This window comes from Leucoraja erinacea, chromosome 20 (genome assembly GCF_028641065.1).
Source record: "Leucoraja erinacea ecotype New England chromosome 20, Leri_hhj_1, whole genome shotgun sequence".
NCBI lineage: Eukaryota > Metazoa > Chordata > Chondrichthyes > Rajiformes > Rajidae > Leucoraja > Leucoraja erinaceus.
Genome location: NC_073396.1, coordinates 11,630,510 through 11,648,910, shown reverse-complemented (window position 1 = coordinate 11,648,910; position 18,401 = coordinate 11,630,510). Strand labels below are relative to the sequence as shown.

The following is an 18,401-nucleotide window of genomic DNA, read 5'->3' as shown; positions in this document are numbered from 1 at the left end:
GAATTATCCACCATTAGGGTTCATGGTCACTGACTGATGTCCACGGTGCCCCCAATCATTGATCCATCCTCAGTCCTTGTGGTCACTTCTCTTTACTTTTAAAAGTCCCCTCAGTTAAATCCCTGAGCTGAAACACTATCTGTCATAGCTGGGACTTCCCTTAGCTATCATAACCTTGTTTTTATATTTCTATTATTAAGCGTTAAAACCTCAAGGTAAACGCCCTCACTTGAAGCATTCAGGGACACATCAGTTGTTGATAAGCGAGCAGGCGCTTGCATGTCTATTTTGATCTGCAGTGAAGAAAAGTTATCTAGCTTCCTTTTGTAACCATTTGAATCCGTGAAAAAAACCTTTAACTGAAACGCGCTGCTAAATTCTATGAATAGCACTCACACTAAATATTCTCACTAGACGCATGTAATTCTAATGTGCTACAGGAAGCGATTAAAACTTCTGAAACAATGCTGCTTTGGAAGGGATTGAAGTTACTGAAGTTCTAGAATGAAGGTAAAAGGCAATGCATGATTCATGGGTTCGAGCCAAAGCCCATTGTATGCAGATGATATTCACTGATTTGTTTAGAGGCAACGAAAAATCCCATAATAATTCCAAATGTATCATTGTTCACTCCTTTAGCCTGAAGCTTAGAATGCTTTGTATGTCAAAAGAAGCATTGATGGTCTTTAAAAAAAGTGATCTTGTTTTTGAGAATAATAATAATTGCAGCAGGATAAACAAGAAACTTAGGTAATGGGGCTGTCCCACTGCGGCCACCTAATTGGCGAGTTTAGAAGAGTCATGTTGAAGACCTCCTTCGACTATGTAGAAGACCTCCTTCGACTATGTTGAAGACTAGCTTCGAGGAAATTGGGCACTGAATAGTGGAGAGTGAAGACAACCTCCTTCGATCTCCCTTCGACTATGTTGAAGACTATCTACAACTACCTTCGACTACCTACTACGACCGACTTCAACTAAACCCACGAGTAAAAAAAGTATCGATTTTTTTCCATGGCGACCTTTTTTTTTTTACTTGCGAGCATTTTTCAGCATGTTGAAAAAAACGTCGCGACCTAGCTGAGGCCTCGAGTACGCGGGGACTACTCTCGAGCAAGAAGGAGAGTTACAAAGACCTCCTAGGACCTCGTGTCGACCATGCTGCGAGTATGAGTCGGGGGCAAACTCGCCCGAACTCGCGGATTAGGTCGCCGCAGTGGGACAGCCCCTTTACTCAAATCCCAACAGCAGTACAACACTCACTTCCTCTCAACAAAAATAAAAATGCTTGACCAACCAGAGAAGCAACATTTGTGGATAGAGAGACAAAGTTTAGGGAACTAATCGGGAACTATTTTCTTTACTCAGAAGCAGGCAAGGGGCGGTGGGGGGGGGCTGAGATGTTCATCCGCAATCCATCCTCTCGTCCAGGAAGTTTAGAAGTGTAGGGGATGACCTTATTCACATATCCAAGACCCAACAGAGTAAAGGTTGGGATGCTTTCGCTTGTGAGTCACAAAAGAAATACTGATGCAAAATAAGGGGCCGGTCTTCTAAAGCTGAGGTGCATAGACATTTTTTCTGAGAGAACCTACTCCTGCTTCTATTTTTTCCTCCAGTTCCGAGGGTCCCTGACCCAAAACGTTAACTAATTTTAATTTCCCCATGTTGAATTTCTGCAGCATTTACAATTTCTGTTTCAGATTCCAGCATCTGCAATTTGATTTACTTTCTATTTCCTGTAAGGGCTCAGGCATTACCTGACTGTACGAATCTATGATAAAGGAACATTGCTAAAGTTTGTTGCAGGAAAGAACAAATCTAGTTTGAATCACCTCACCATGGGCTTGAATGTCATCAGGAAGCTGCCTGCCTGCCCATTCCCACAATAACTATGAAGAAAGACTGGATAGACTTGGTTTATACTCTCTAGAATTTAGGAGATTGAGAGGGGATCTTATAGAAACTTACAAAATTTTTAAGGGGTTGGACAGGCTAGATGCAGGAAGATTGTTCCCGATGTTAGGGAAGTCCAGGACAAGGGGTCACAGCTTAAGGATAAGGGGGAAATCCTTTAAAACCGAGATGAGAAGAACTTTTTTCACACAGAGAGTGGTGAATCTCTGGAACTCTCTGCCACAGAGGGTAGTTGAGGCCAGTTCATTGGCTATATTTAAGAGGGAGTTAGATGTGGCCCTTGTGGCTAAGGGGATCAGGGGGTATGGAGAGAAGGCAGGTACGGGATACCGAGTTGGATGATCAGCCATGATCATATTGAATGGCGGTGCAGGCTCGAAGGGCCGAATGGCCTACTCCTGCACCTAGTTTCTATGTTTCTAACTGATTGATCAATAGCACTTTAAAAATTGAAGCAAGGGCTCCTTCAAGCATTGGGTCTAAATCTACCCAGTCAAACAAGTGTTACCAGCTGCAGAAGATACCTCATCTGTGTGTAGGAAAGAACTGCAGATGCTGGTTTAAATCAAAGATTGACACAAAATGCTGGAGTAACTCAGCGGGACAGGCAGCATCTCTGGAGAGAAGGAATGGGTGACGTTTCGGGTCGAGACCCTTCGTCAGAATTACCCGGTCAGGATTTGGAGGGGAACCTGCAGGTGGTGGTGCGCTGTGAGCCTGTGAGACCCGAAACGTCACCCATTCCTTCTCTCCAGAGATGCTGCCTGTCCTGCTGAGTTACTCCAGCATTTTGTGTCCATCTTCGAAGATACCTCATTGTTTGGACTGCCATGGATTTTCTCAAGTCCAGGACATCTCCAGGGAGAAACAAACAAGCAAAATGTTGAAACGAATGAGACTGAAATTTATAGCCAAAATTTCAAAAGGTCAGAATAGATTACATAATTCTGGCCAAGTGCACCCCATGGAAAGAAGCCAAAGTTAAGCAGCAATATTGATCATCTTGATGGATTATTAAAGTCTCATCAGCTGTGTGGATGAACAACTACACATCAAACACAGTAACGTGGTACTAAATATAACACAAATCATCTGGTAATTGGCTCTGGTACTTTTGGAGGAGATAACTATGTTGGTCTGAATACCAAGGGTGAAGAAAAAAGAAGAAATCAAGAAGACTTGCAGCTGGAATAAAATTAAACCTAGAGCTTCTTTAAGCAGATAAAACTGGGTATGAAAAGGGAAAGCTAAATTAACTTAGAGAGCAAGTAGATTACTTTTATCTGGTTAACTTTCACTGCAATTCTTCTAGCTCAAGCATGTTTGTACTAAGGTGGGGAAACCAAACTTGTACACAATATTCGAGATGCAACCTCATCAAACTCTATATAGATGGAGCCAGATATCTCTTCTAGTAATCTTCTTTCAATAAAGGCCAACATTTGCCTTCGCGATTGTTTGCTGAATCTGTATGTGTACAAGAAAACCAAGGTCCCTCTGAACACAAGCTTTCCACATCTTATCTGTTTGAAAAAAATCTGTTTTCTAATGGAGGCAGTGGGCTCGGCTGGAATCTTTCAGAATATTTTGTAGTTGCATTTATCAAGGATGCATAGAAAGTTACAAATACATCAAAGATAACGCAGGAGATGGAAATGAATAGGGAAGAGGTACAAGAAAGGCTGACAGGAGCTTAAAGTATCCAAGTCACCTGGTTCAGATAGCATGCAGCCCAAGCTGATGTGTGAAGTAAGGTGGGAATTGCAGAAAAGGTGACTATAATGTTCCAATTCCCTTGGATACAAGAATGGTGCCACACGACTTGAGGATATTGTACTTTAGACACTCATTGAAAAGATGATGCAAGGAAAACAGATCAGTTAAACAACAGAGATAAGAATGCTCTTAGACATGACAATCAGCATAACAATTATTGGTTACGTGGAGAAATCAGAAATGCTGAAGTACAGCCAGTATGGGTTTGTTAAAGACAAAACATTTTTTGTCAGATATATATATATTTTTGATGAGATTATAGATGGTTAATTATGGTTATTGTACATATATTTTTGTGTGCATAAAATCATTGAACGTGCCAGCAAGTTCATAAAGCAGAAAATGAAACATGGTATCTTAGATTTCATAACTAGACTCAGAGTACAAGAAGGGTTTGTTGAAGGTATATAAAATCTTGATTTAGGTGCTTGAATAGTGTGTTAAATTCTGGCTTCTGCATTTTATCAAGAATATAAAGATCTAAGACAGGCTTTAGAAAATTAAGCACTTAGAGAAACTAACAGGAATGAGGAAGTTACAAGGCCAAAATGGAGATATCAGGGCTGTTTGTCTTGCAGGATACTAGATTGAGACAAATGAAAAAGCGTGCAGAATTGTGATAGATTGGTTTGGGCAGATAGAGAAAAACAATTTATTTTTAGCCAATCCATGGGACACTGAATTTAAACTGAATATAAAAAAAAAAAATCCAGGGGAATTTTTGTTTTAAACACAGAATGTGGTTACGGCCTGGGCTGAAAATGCATCCAAAGCAGATTCAATTGCAGTTTTCAAAAAGGAATTAGGTCAATATTTGAAGACAAGAAATTTCTAGGGTTTTGCAGAAAGCAAGGGAATGAGTTTAAGTGTATTGTGCTACAAATAGCTGAACTGACTCGAGGCAGAAAAAGTCTCTTTATTGCAATGATGAATACTGTGCCATTTCTCAGCGCTGAGCTGAGGTGCTAGAATACAATCAGTGTCAATACCTGAAGCAACATTTGAATTCATGATCTCCTGACTCAGATGTTAGTGTTGTGAATCTTAAAATGATTCAGTCTAAACCATGGACAAGGCACTCTTTTACAATGTTTCTGCCACTTATTCAAGGTAGGAGTAACTTTTAATTTGTTTTTCCATTCACCAATGCAGAAATAACTGGACATAGATAACCCTTTAACTTGTGTCAATGGAAATACGATTAGCTTCGACAAGAATGAGAATGAACGCAGGCAAGCTTTCATATAAACAAGAGTGCAATGTTCGCCCTTTTTAAAGACATGGCAATCTACAAATAAAAGTTTAAGATACATACTGTTGAGAATGCTCCCTCGCCAAGAATTTTGCCAAACTTGAAATCTTCCGGCCGCTTTTTCCGTGGTTGCTGAGTGTGGCCAGATGCCGGCTGCCTCTGGGTCTGTACCACAGCTTGCTGCCGTTGCCCTGGTAAAGAGCCCACCACTGGGCCAGTATCACCTGCACTGCTGTCCATGGTGGCACCAGAGACTGATGGTCGCACGCTGGAGTCTGGTTGATTCCTTACCATGGATGGAGATGGGCAAGAGCAAAGGACTACACTCGACTGAATGGGAACATCATACTGCAAAACAATGCAAAAAGGGGAAAAAAAGGGTCATTAAAAATCATACAAAAATCACCAAAAACATTCACGACATGGGACATGAATCAAGGCAGCTGCATACATCATGTGCATTTTTACACAATCCAAATAGAATGAGAAACAACCATTATATAACCAGATACAAGATGTCCTATGACACAGGTTATTTTATAATACAGGAAAGTCATTAGAAAATTGCTCAGAACTGGATTTCTCACCCCTAACATAAGGTAGAATGCATCATATTTAAACAGTGCAACTGAATTACTGTGACCTGCAGAACCGTGGACCAAGGAAATAGGTCAAACAACTCTTTCTCCGTCATCTGAGAATCTTGGATGGCTTCCTTCAGTGCCGTAGGTTTTCTATAATTCCATGGGAACATGACCCCCCTTAACTGCAAACATTACTCATGCACCCAAGGGAGGGAAGGGTTGTCAAACACACAGGAGCAAGGGAAATTCACTCTCTACACGATGGGAAAGGGAACAGTAACTTTCAGAAACAATGTTCCTTTCTCTGCAGGAGAAAGGAACATTGTTTCTGAAAGTTACTGTTCCCTTTCTCCTGCAGAGGTTGGCGGAGAATGGAGTTGGACTCTATATAGTTCTATTGTCCATTTCGCCACTTCTCTTGAGATTCAATGACAGATAATTAGATCAATTCCTGAACAAGCTTAACATCAAGATTCCCACCATAATTTGGGAAAGAATCAAAATCAGTCAGAATGACAGACTCACAGACACAGAAATGTAGACCATGTCAACACCGACCTTTTTGCCCATCTTTATTAATCCCATTTGCTCACTGTAAATCCTTAGCCTTCTAGGCATTGCCTATTCAAGTGCCTGACTAAATGCCTCTCAAACATAATAATCTATCTGATATGACCACCTTCACTGGAAACATGTTCCAGATATCAACCAAGCTGTGAAAAGAAACAGCGATTGTTTCAACTTCCGAATCAACTTCTCTACATCGGCGAGACCAATCGCAGGCTCGGCGATCGCTGAACACCTCCGCTCAGCCCATCATAATCTACCTGATCTACCGGAGGCCCAGCATTTCAACTCCCCCTCCCATTCCCAATCTGACCTTTCTGTCCTGGGCCTCCTCCATTGTCAGTGAGGCCCAGCGGAAATTGGAGGAACAGCACCTAATATTTTGCTTGGGTAGTTTACACCCCAGCGGGATGAACATTGACTTCTCTAACTTCAGATAGCCCTTGCTTTCTCTCCCCATCCCCTTCCCAATTCTCCCACTAGTCTTACTGTCCCTGCGTACATTCTATCTTTGTCCCTCCCCCTACCCTGATATCAATCTGAAGAAGGGTCTCCACCCGAAACGTCACCCATTCCTGCTGAGTTACTCCAGCATTTGTCTCTACCAAAAGATATTCCCATCAGGTTTCCTTCAAAGCAAACATATGCCCTCTTGCTTTTTATGGCCCTAACATGGGGAAAAAAAACATTCAGGTCAAGTCAGCCAAGAACCGCCACCCATTCCTTTTCTCCAGGGATGCTGCCTGGCCCACTGAGATATTTCACCATTTAGTGTCTATCTTCAAGTCAAGTTATGTTTATTGTCAATATATGCAAGTACGGTGAGGTACAGTTATGCCAAAAATCTTGCTGGAAGCAGCATCATAGATGCAAATACTCAGACAACACACAAAACATTAATTACACAAACATTCTGCAAGACAGTGAAAATAAAAAAGCGCCAAAAATAAAAGGAATAAAAAGTCCATGCAGTGCAAGAGGTGGTCATAGCGTTCAGCTGCAATGGTAGGAATACAGTTGTGCAAGGTCACTTCACGAACCTGATGTTTGCAGGAAAGTAGGGCAGAAGCTCCCAGAGCACCATGGCCTACAGGGGGTAGCCCCCGTGGCCTTATGCATCGCAGCCTAGAGGGGAAAGCCGCCAAGCTAACCCGTGCTCGGAGAACCGCGGCCTGGAAGGGCGAGCCCACTGAGCTGACCCGTGCTCGTCCCCCCGAAGACCAGAGACCGGGAGGATGGAGCCAGTGACAACGACGGATGAAACAGGCGAGGAGCAAGGCCGGTAGGAGGAGAGGGAACTGGGATCTGGCCTGCCACGCCCTCAAGGTTGGCTGTGGGACGTCAGTTCACAGGTCGACCTGCCCATCCAAGGGAAGGCGACGGCTGGAGGCCCGTAGCAGCCTGGGGCTTGCCTAGAATGGGCACCGTTAATAATACCAAGAGCAGGGACTGGAGTTTGAAAATAACGCCAAAATATGCACCTCTTGCATGCAGGATCAGTAGACTATTTCTGTACAATTTGCTAATCTGTGGTGCGTTTAGGCGTGGCAATACTGGGCTGTTTGTAAGAAAATAATTTCACTTTGATTTGCACATTGCACATGTGACAATAAAAGCATCATTGAACCATTGAGCTGTTCTTGAATCTTGTGGTGCGGGACTTCTGGTTTCTTGCACCTACCACCTGATGGTAACAGTAAGAAACACATAGACTGGATGGTGGGGATCTTTACCGATAGATGCCACCTTTTTGAGGTAACAGCTCATGTAGATGCTGTAGTACCTCATATAGATGCTTTTCAATGTGGGTGATGGACTGGGCCGTCTCCATGTCTCGCTGCAGCCTCCAATTCCCGTGTGTTGGAATTGCCATGCCAAGCCACGATACAACCAGTTAGGATGCGTCATAGCCTGGTGTGGTTATACTGTACATTCTTACAAGTTTGTTACAGTATTCGGTGACATGCCAAATCTCTAAACTTCTAAGGAAGAAGAGGCGCTTGAGATTCTGACCATCTACCCTATCCATCCGTCTTATAATATGAACTCCGATCAGTCAATTGTAGAATTGAAACGAAAAGCAATTGTGAGCAGGAAGTTAGTGTACTGCATGAGGAAAAAGGTGCTAAACCTTATATGCAGATTACAGTAATCCACCCACTCACCACCTCCATCCGAAAACACAACTTGAAAGTGAATCATGTTGGAAGCATAAAGAAGATGCATGCATAATTGATTTTTTTTCATTCTCCTTTGTCAATAACACTGCTGTTGGCAGACTGAATTGAACCCAGGACATTAAATGGGGCGTGCTGCAGATTTGGCATGGCTCCCTAACCTGTAGAGATGGTCTTCATTTTATTCAGATAACCGCATATGTTACAATCACCCTGGACAAGAGAACAACAGTCAAAAACACCATCAGGGAGATTGCTTTGTTTTTATCCTGGTAACCACACATGCTACAAACACCTTGTGGACAGGAAACCAACAGCCAAATAAACCGCCTGGGGCTAATGGTTGTAGCTTTAATTATCTGCAGAACAGTGACTTCATTGCACTGCTCAGCCATTAGGAGGAGCTCCTGTATTATTTATACATTTTAACAAGGAGACACAAGAGGGACTGCAGATGCTGCAACCTGGAGCAAAACAACGAACAGCTGGAGACATTCAAAGGGTGGAGCAGCATCTGTGAGGGGGGGGGGGAATGTTGATGGTTCAGGTTGGGACTTTGCTTTACTTAGGACACTGATCCCGATGCAGGATTTCAACCCAAAACATCAAAAATTCCTTTCCCTCCACAGATGCCACACATCCTCGGTTGAGCTCCTTCAGCAGTCTGTTTCTGGTTACATTTTAACCAGTCTGAATCTGCACTGAAGCAATGATAAAATCTGGTCCCTCTCCCCTGACTCTGTCTGAAGAAGACCTGAAACATCACATTTTCTTTCTCTCCAGAGATGCTGCCTGTCTCGCTGAGTGACTCCAGCAGTTGTGTCTATCTTTAGTGTAAACCAGCATCTGCAGTTCCTTCCTACACAAAAGACAATTCATATATTTACTGTTCTCCAGTACCTCAAATAACCAGACAGGGAAGAGAATTGAAGATGGCCTGCATTTCATACCATGCACTCTTTCAAATCATTTCCTGAATCAGCCCAGTTGCTGTTTTGTACAAACAAAAGTGGACAAAAGTAGTATCTGGTACTTTCCACTATGTTTCAAACAACAATTTTAGTCTTAGCATTCTACATAAGCCACAGAAACTTTGAAGGTTTGTTCCCTAGGAACACACTGAAGCCAGTGAAACATGTTGAGTGAATTCAATACCAAATACTACAATGATTGCCTCTTTTCTCACAAGAATGTGAACCAACACGTCTCACAATAAATACTTTAATTTGGAAAAATAAGCCTCATGGAACACTAAAAAATATTCTCAGGACAAAGGAAACAGAAATAAATTCATCCACATAAACTACTTCTGTCAGATTGCAGACAGTGCAAAGTCATTTTTACTGCATTTATGTGTAAGAAGGAACTGCAGAAGCTGGTTTAAATTACATTTATAACTTGTTTAAAATACTCCCTGATTTCACTTTTGTAAATTATAAGTATTGGTGTGTATTTATTATTGTTAAATGTGCAGATACAGTGAAATGTTTTTTGTTTGCGTGCTATCCAATCAAAGCAGACAATACTAGACATGACCACAATCAAGTCAGAAACAAGTACAACTGGTTAAGCAAAGATAAAAAATACCAGAAGGCAAACAATTGGGTTTTCAGAATTGTAGTACAGTTAGAAATACTGATAGATTTTCAAGTGGAAAAGAGGTTTAAAAGAGTGAAGCGATTTAAAAGGGCGGCACAGTGGCACTTGCGGTAAAGTTGCTGCCTTAGGACACCAGAGACCCGGGTTCGATCCTGGCCACGGGTGCTGTCTGTACGGAGTTTGTAGTTCTCCATGTGACCGTGTGGTTTTCTCTGGGTGCTGCAGATTTCTCCCACACTCCAATAGGACATACAGATTTCTAGGTTAATTGGTTTTGGTAGGATTTTAAAATTGTACCTAGCGTGCAGGATAATGTTAGTGTATGGGGCGATTACTGGTTGGCGCAGACTCGGTCTGCCGAAGGGCCTGCTTCCACGCTGTATCTCTAAAGTCAAAAGTAAAGTTTAGTCTAAAGTTTGTATTGGATAATAGTAGATCTTCTTTTGGGACCAGCACACAAAAAGAGTCGCCATGCTTTGGGTGCATCGTGCAGGCATCATATTTTGACTGGTGAAACTTGGGTTGACTACATCTATAAGAGAAAATAGTTCCTTTGAATATACCTTTGAACTAGATAGATCAATATCAACCATCTAAATCCTTGGGGGGGGGGGGGGGGGGGGGGGAGGGGAGAAATCTAATTAATCACAACCTGGAATAATTATCACTCACGTGCAAAATTAAATATTCTAATCATTCCAAAGTGAGATAAAAATTGAACATGGTCCTATGGAATTGTCCAAGGACAATTTCTTTCCCTTTATATTCCTAACTACATCCCAATAATTGCCTGGAAAAGTACACAGAGCAACTTGGGAATCCTGCCTACTATCTATGGAATAACTTTACATTTAATGGATGAACACTATCACAGCAGTTTCATGGGTAAACACGGCTACTGAAAGCCAATAATATTCCACAAACACCAAATGTTCTAAGTAGTTATTCACCAAAACTCCATCCTCCCCGATCCTGATCGCTCGATCTTTTGCTCTGACCCTTTTTTACATAAACCCAGGTTTCATTATTCTTTGGTCTAAACAGCAGGTGGGTTTCTCACCAGCCTCCTGATAAAATACCTGAAAGGCCCAAGCTGAAGCTTTTATGCTATAGGTTTGACTGGCCAAGCTCACCAACTTGGATGTGATGGGTCACTTCCAATGGTACTATTCTTTATCCTTAAATCTTAGCGAAAGGTGTGTAGCTTTGGAACACCAAAATGTCACCTGTGCCGGGGTTGCATATCTGGAGGCAAGCTCTTTCACAACTTTAACTTCTGTGCTTTTTGGTGCACATGGGCATTTGAAAATTAAGATTTTTTCCCCCGACTTTGAAGCTTCGTGCATCTCTGGCTCATACAACACAATTTGTGTCCATTTATGGTCGATATCGCGTCTCTCCGGCATTGCTATGTGCCTCCCATACAACAAATTTTTTTGCAGAGAGATGGTCATTTATGACATTTATATTAGTGAGAGCTTGCTGGCTGCAAACTGGCAGTCATCACAGGAGTCACTGCGCCTCGAGAACAAGTACCCAATTGGCTGTGAAGCAGGTCGAGCTGACCCAAAGTCACGAAAGTCACCATGCAAGTGTGCAAGTTGTTTCTCTTTTGCTTACGGGATTCTTACACTTTACTCTGGGGCTCGTTATTTTTTAAGTGATGGAAGTTAAATGAGTGAAATGGGCTACAGAATTATTTCAAACAATCTGAAACTTGCAACCCACTTTTGGTTGGGTGTGAAGTGAAACCTCCTCTCTCTCTCTCTCTGGATGTTAGTCTCATTTTCATTCTTTCTACAAAGTGATAACTCAATCCTGACAGAAATAAGATCTTGTTGAATGACTCGGTACAATCCCCACCCATTGCTATTTTCGTTATTTCTTGATAATATGTTAGTGGCATTTAACTCTTCCCATGCATTATAAAATCAGACTTTTATAAAAACATAACTTGCTACTACAAAGCCATGACATTTGAATGTGACTACTGCATTCAAAATTTTAGAATTAATTTAAGCTGTTCAATATTACTGAATATCAAGCTCCTAGAAATGATATGTTATCAGCCATGGCTCATTTGACAACACTGATGGTTCCAAACATCTGAACACAAGACATAACTAACACCAATTAATTGCTGAAGGAGTGCCGCACTGACAGAGATGTATTTATTTTGCGTGGGACAGGCAGCATCTCTGCAAAGAAGGAATGGGTGGCGTTTTTGGTCGAGACCCTTCTTCAGACTGAAGAATTTTGTGTCTGCATTTTGTGTCTATCTTCGGTTTAAACCAGCAACTGCAGTTATAGAATATCTTGAAATAATCACATTACTAACAATAGTATAATCACATTAAAATCTGAAATAATTACACGACTAAAAACAAACTAAATGTTTCCATTCCAAAAGAACTGCAGAAGCTGGTTTAAATCGAAGCTAGACACAAAATGTTGGAGTAGCTCAGCGAGACAGGCAGCATCTCTGGAGAGAAGGAATAGGGGACGTTTCTGGTCGCCTGAAGAAGGGTCTTGACCCGAAGAAGTTCATGCTTCAGACTGAAGGGCATCGACCTGAAACGTCTCCCATTCCTTCTCTCCAGAGCTGCCGTTTGCACCGCTGAGTTACTCCACAATTTTGTGTCTACCTTAAATATTTCCACTGGTGGGAGAGTCTTCAAGACTAGAGGTCATAGCCTCAGAATTAAAGGACGTTCTTTTAGGAAGGAGATGAAGAGACATTTCTTTAGTCAGAGGGTGGAGAATCTGTGGAATTCTTTGCCACAAAAGGCTGTGGAGGCCAAGTCAGTGGATATTTTTACGATAGATGGATTCTTGATTAATACAGGTGTCAGAGGTTATGTGGAGAAGGCAGGAGAATGGGGTTAGGAAGGAGAGACAGATCAGCCATGATTGATGGGCGGAGTAGACTTGATGGGTCAAATGGCCTAATCCTTACGACCTTATGACTGTTTGTGGGAAATTGGAGCATCTTTCCCAATATAACAGCGCTGCAATTCTAAAAAGTGCTTAACTTGTATTATGTTTTTACTGGGATTAGATTGATAGGACACTTTAAATTTGGGAATTCATATCTGCATTGGTGGTATTGCAGTCAGTTCACAAGAGTGATTTCTGGAGAAAAAGGGCATGATGTGTGAAAAAAGATTGATCAGGTAAATATAGGATGCATGTGGATAATGGTCAACATGAACTTGATGGGCACAATGGCCTGTTTTCATGCTCTAGACTCCAACACTCCATGGAAGTAATTTGAGAGCTTAAAGCGTATTTTCTCAAAGATGGTGACAGTCCATCAAGGCTTGTGTGTGAACATGTTATATTGTGATTAAACACTTCGCACCAAAATAAATTACTGCCATTAGTGTACTCGATAGATAAGGAACCAAGTAGTGAGTCGCATTATCAACGAAAATTTGCTTTCACCAATTTTATCTCTTTTTGTTAAAATATTAATTCCTCTCTAGGTTATAATCCCAGAGCCACAGGCATTCAGTGCTAAACTGCTTTAAACATGTCTTTAAAACAATGACAGTCACATGAAGCTAACAAACAAATACATTCACAACCAAGACAACACCTGAGCCTCATTTCTTCAAGGAGATCAGGAATGGAGGACGGGATCTGGTTGATGCTCTGCCTTAATTTGGGGGTTGTCACGTCAATTTTAGCATCCCTGTTGTGGATCTGCTTGAAATTAGTTACTGCAGAAACAGACCAAGGATTTAAGCTACCTCCTCTGACAGCAAACATTATGTGGTATAATGTCCCAAAATTGCTTCAATACACTATTTGCCCTTTAAGAAGTTACAATTTTTTAATTACAAATGCGATCCCAGAAGTAAATGATTCCCACATTATTATTGGCCATACTTTCAGAGTGCTGCTATTCAGTAATTGCAAGGTTCTCTAAGCAAGTCAAAGGTAATATTGAAATGCAAGTCTTATTGATAAGTTAAATATAAGACAATTAATGGATACGTAATTGCATTAAAAGCTGTACAAATATCAGCTGACAAAATGGTATGACGAAGAGAAGAGGATTTTTTCATTGCTGTTGAGTGCTTTAGTAGAGGAACTGTTACAAGACTCAGATATTCACGAGCAGTAAAACTCATTCAGTAACTATAAACAACTCATAAGTTTAAGGACATTTATAAATTAAGCACATTGAAAGTACTTCAAATAATTTGGCAAAAAGTGAACTACCTGCATTTTACCACTCTCCCCTGCAGCCGTCCCTTTTCCAATCTAACAGCTCAACAGGCAAGTCTCTCAGTGTAACTGCTGGAGAACTGCAGGACATCAGTACTCCAATGTTGAACTCTAATGAAAATTCCAACTTCACGGTACAGTGAAAATGATCTCTCATGAAGTACTGGACTCGCACATCTAAGTAGCTCTCAAAATTGTTTCAATTTGGCAATCAGCCTTCCAAAATGTTGTGTACCACAGTTCTGCAATATTGCCTTCGGACACAGAATATTTAGGCATAGATTTCATACAAAAAAAAACCTTTCAGAAACAGATGGCAGTTTATTTTTTACACATTGTTAACTCCTGAATCAATATAAACTGCTGGGAGTCCAATTATTTCTTGTGCAAGAAAATGTTTATTTCATCGCTGCCAACCGTTTGTTAGGTATTATCGAAATATGCTTTCCACAAACCTTGTGGAGAGGCAATTTTGGGAACAGATTTATTACTATAATTCATAGAATGTTCTTTGTTGCTGGATCAAAAGATGTGGGAAAATGTCAGGATTTGGATGGGTTGTGATCAGTTCAGATATTCCTGAAATGAGAAAATCTAAACAAGGTTGCCAAATCATTTCAGAATAGCTTTAAGATCAAGTGTAAAAAATTCTCACACCTGTACAATACCAACAAGGTCCTCAGCCATGGTAAGCAAGGGAAGGCTGAAGGAATTGTAATGTTTTTTTTTTAAGGGTGGTTGGAGTCATGAAAAAGCCTCTGAATGCAAAGATTCACCAATATTGTGAAAATCACTCATTCTCCCAAACTTCATGAAGGAAAATAAATTGGATCAGGGTTCAGGAAAAACACACTTTGCATTGTGCAATATACTACCTGAAATGTCCATTTCCACAAACAGAAAGGTGATCCGTGTACTACCAACAGCAGCTGGAAGCTGAATTCAGAAAATAAATAATTCATATCCCTTTCTTATCTGCTAAATCACAGTTAACACGAGTTTATTTCCTCCAGGATTAAGAACATTTTTTAATCAGTAAATTTGTTTGCACTCGTTAACCCATGAAGAATTATTAATGTAACACACCAAAGCAAAAAAAGGTTACAAGTTACTGAATTTCAAGAAGCCGACAATTTAATGATTCAGTATCTCTTCACTGAGGATTGGACACTATTACATGTGGGTCTTTCCCAGGTCTTGCATCAAAACAATGCTCAAGTTGTATCCTTTTAGCAGCGTCATGCTATATGACTCCTATATTGGATCAATTACACGACTAATTCCTCACAGTTGCAGTCTTCATCTTTACAATTCACTTATTCAAACATTTGAAGGATCGTAAAAATCTGCAATAGAATAAATGATAGAGATAACATATGTCAGCAGCCTTGAATGTTTCCCTAACCTACAGCAGCAAAAAAAAGTGAACCAGTTGGCCTGAGAGAAAGCCACATTCGATATCAATTTGTGATTAGGTCATTACAATCCAGTTCTTGGAAAACATGACCAATCCCAAAATGGTTCTAAACAGACAAGAAACAACATTCCAAGCACAAAAGACAAATTAAAGGGGACGGGGATGCAGAAGATGGAATAAAAAGTGGTAAAACCGCCAATTGATGATGGGGAAAATCTATTTGGTGCAATGGTTATGGATTAAATATTGGCGGATGCACAAGGGAAACCTGCGCTGTTTGTTGACAGAATAGGGCCGATTAGGGACCAAAAGAATAACTTTTACGTGGAGGTAGAGAATGGAGGCAAGACTTTAATGAATATGACACAAAGTGCCTGAGTAACTCAGCGGGTCAGGCAAGATTTCTGGAGAACATGGATGTGTGACGTTTCAGGTCACGGGACCCTTCTTCCCTCATTGGGACCCTTCTTCACTCATTTCTATTTCTTAATTCATGTTTTGTCGTTTCCTCACTAAAGAAGGGGACAATGTGATGTTATAACTATAAATAATGTTCGATGGGTTAAGTAAAAAATGTTTAGCTTCTTTGAAAGTAAATAAATAAATTGGTACTGGGTGGCACAGTGCGCAGCAGTAGAGTTGCTGCCTTGCAGCGTCAGAGACTTGGGTTTGATCCTGACTACGAGTGCTGTCTGTATGAAGTTTGTACATTCTTTCCGTGACTGCATGGGTTTTCTCTTGATGCTCCTGTTTCCTCCCACATTCCAGACGTGCGGGTTTGTAGGTTGATTGCCTTCTGTAAATTGTCCTTGGTTTGTATGATGGAACTGGTGTATGGGGATCACTAGTCAGTGCGGACTCGGTGGACCAAAGGGCCTGCTACTGCACCATATCTCTAAACTTAAACTAAACTTATATACACCATAATGTTTTAAAAAGCACAAGGAAGGAAATTGCAGAGCTCTGACTATCATTTTTCAGTCACAGAAGTGGTGCCAGAGAAAGAGGACTGCTAATATTACACTGTTTTTTTTTAAATGGGAAGAAGGGATAAACCAAGTACAGCCCGGTTAATTTAACTTTAGTGGCGGGCAAACCAGTGGAAACCATTCCAGTGGGTGGTAGAAAAAGAATACTCAGTGCGATTTAAGAGAATATTAAGAGCCAGGGGCTACAGTTTAAGAATAAGGAGTAAGCCATTTAGAACGGAGACGAGGAAACACTTTTTCTCACAGAGAGCGGTGAGTCTGTGGAATTCTCTGCCTCAGAGGGCAGTGGAGGCAGGTTCTCTGGATGCTTTCTAGAGAGAGCTAGATAGGGCTCTTAAAAATAGCGGAGTCAGGGGATATGGGGAGAAGGCAGGAACGGGGTACTGATTGGGGATGATCAGCCATGATCATATTGAAGGGCCGAATGGCCTACTCCTGCACCTATTGTCTATTAAGTCTGACTGTACTATAAGGGATGAGAATAATGTGTTTAATGTAGTCTATGTAGATTTAATAAGGCATTTAACAAGATCCATAATGGCAGACCAAAATAAAAGCTCATGGAAGCCAAGGGGAAAAATAGCGAATTAGATCCTGGAGCATCAGAGGCAAGACACAAATTGAAATGGTCTAGTGTTATATTGTGACTGGAAGGCCTGTTACCAGTTGGGTTCTGTAGGGTTCAATACTCAGTCCCTTGCTTTTGGTAGCATAATTAATAATTTAGACTTAAACATAGGAGACGTGATAAAGTGGTGTGCAGATAATACATAAATTACCCTTGTAATTCAGAGGAATAGGATTAGGTAGTAGGAATATAAAAAAAGACCACTCTCATCGTCTCTCATTCTTAGAAACTCAAAAACGTATAAGTCTGAAGATAGACACAAAATGCTGAAGTGACTCAGTGGAACATTCAGCATCTCTGCAGAGCAGATTATGTTTCGGGTGACATTCTGGGTGACGTTTCGGGTCGAGACCCTGTATTGGACATAGGTCCAATCTGCTTAATCTATCCTTCCTTGGAATGCCTGATTAAATAAGGCATGGGATGGAGCAAGGGGGCAAAATATTTCCATGAATCTGTGAGAATATTGCACTTTTCTCAAGGTGGTCGAGGTAGACAACACCCTTGAATGGTTTCCTAGGGTCTTTGTGTGACAGAATGCCTGCTTTGCGAGTTTACTGTTGCACACATGAATGACATGGTCTATGCATTGAAGCCAACCAAGTGTGCATAACTGCAGTCTCAGTTCTGGGGACAGTGACCTTCTAAGAACAATGATATTGCTTCACTAACCCCATCAGTGGATTTGCGGAATTGGCATTGGTGGCATCCCTCCGGTCTTTTGAGATGCCTGCTATAGGTACTCAATGTCTCAGACGCATTCAAGAGGTCAGAGATCACCGCTACCCAGTTGACCATATGCTTTATGCCACATTCAAGAACTTGATCTTCCTACAGTTTTCCTCAGCTTTCCCAGGTGGAGTTATTCCCTAAGAGAAATCCATTCACCTACAGAATTGTTGGGCAATGGTTATCATTGAACTCGATTAGAGTCTGGAGGGAAAAGAGAGTGGATGCAATTGTTCATATCCCTCACAGTAAAGACTGCTTCCATTTGGCAAGTGTATTATCACAGGAACTGAGATACAGCCTGGAGAGTGGCAATGGTGACCCTCACTGTTCAACTCCTCTAATACAGTCAGAACCAGTTGCCTCAGCAAACTGTCAGAAGCTGTAGCAGTGATAAACACGTTACCCTCCTCCTGGCAGAATGCCATTTTGTTTGAACGTGACCAGAGATGTATATCATTCCTAACAGTTTGATAACAATGTGTTTCACAGACTGTTCACTGGGACAAACATCAATTGGTACAGGAGGATCA

General features: G+C 41.2%; 1 protein-coding gene across 1 annotated transcript in view; it reads right to left on the bottom strand.

The window, feature by feature from the left end:
- Positions 1 to 18,401, bottom strand: part of LOC129706787 (3-phosphoinositide-dependent protein kinase 1-like) — an 84,555-nt gene that overhangs the window by 21,925 nt on the left and 44,229 nt on the right. The window contains exon 2 of the mRNA XM_055651272.1: positions 5,009 to 5,293. Coding sequence (XP_055507247.1) covers positions 5,009 to 5,293 — 285 coding nt within the window. The remainder of the gene's footprint in view (positions 1 to 5,008; positions 5,294 to 18,401) is intronic.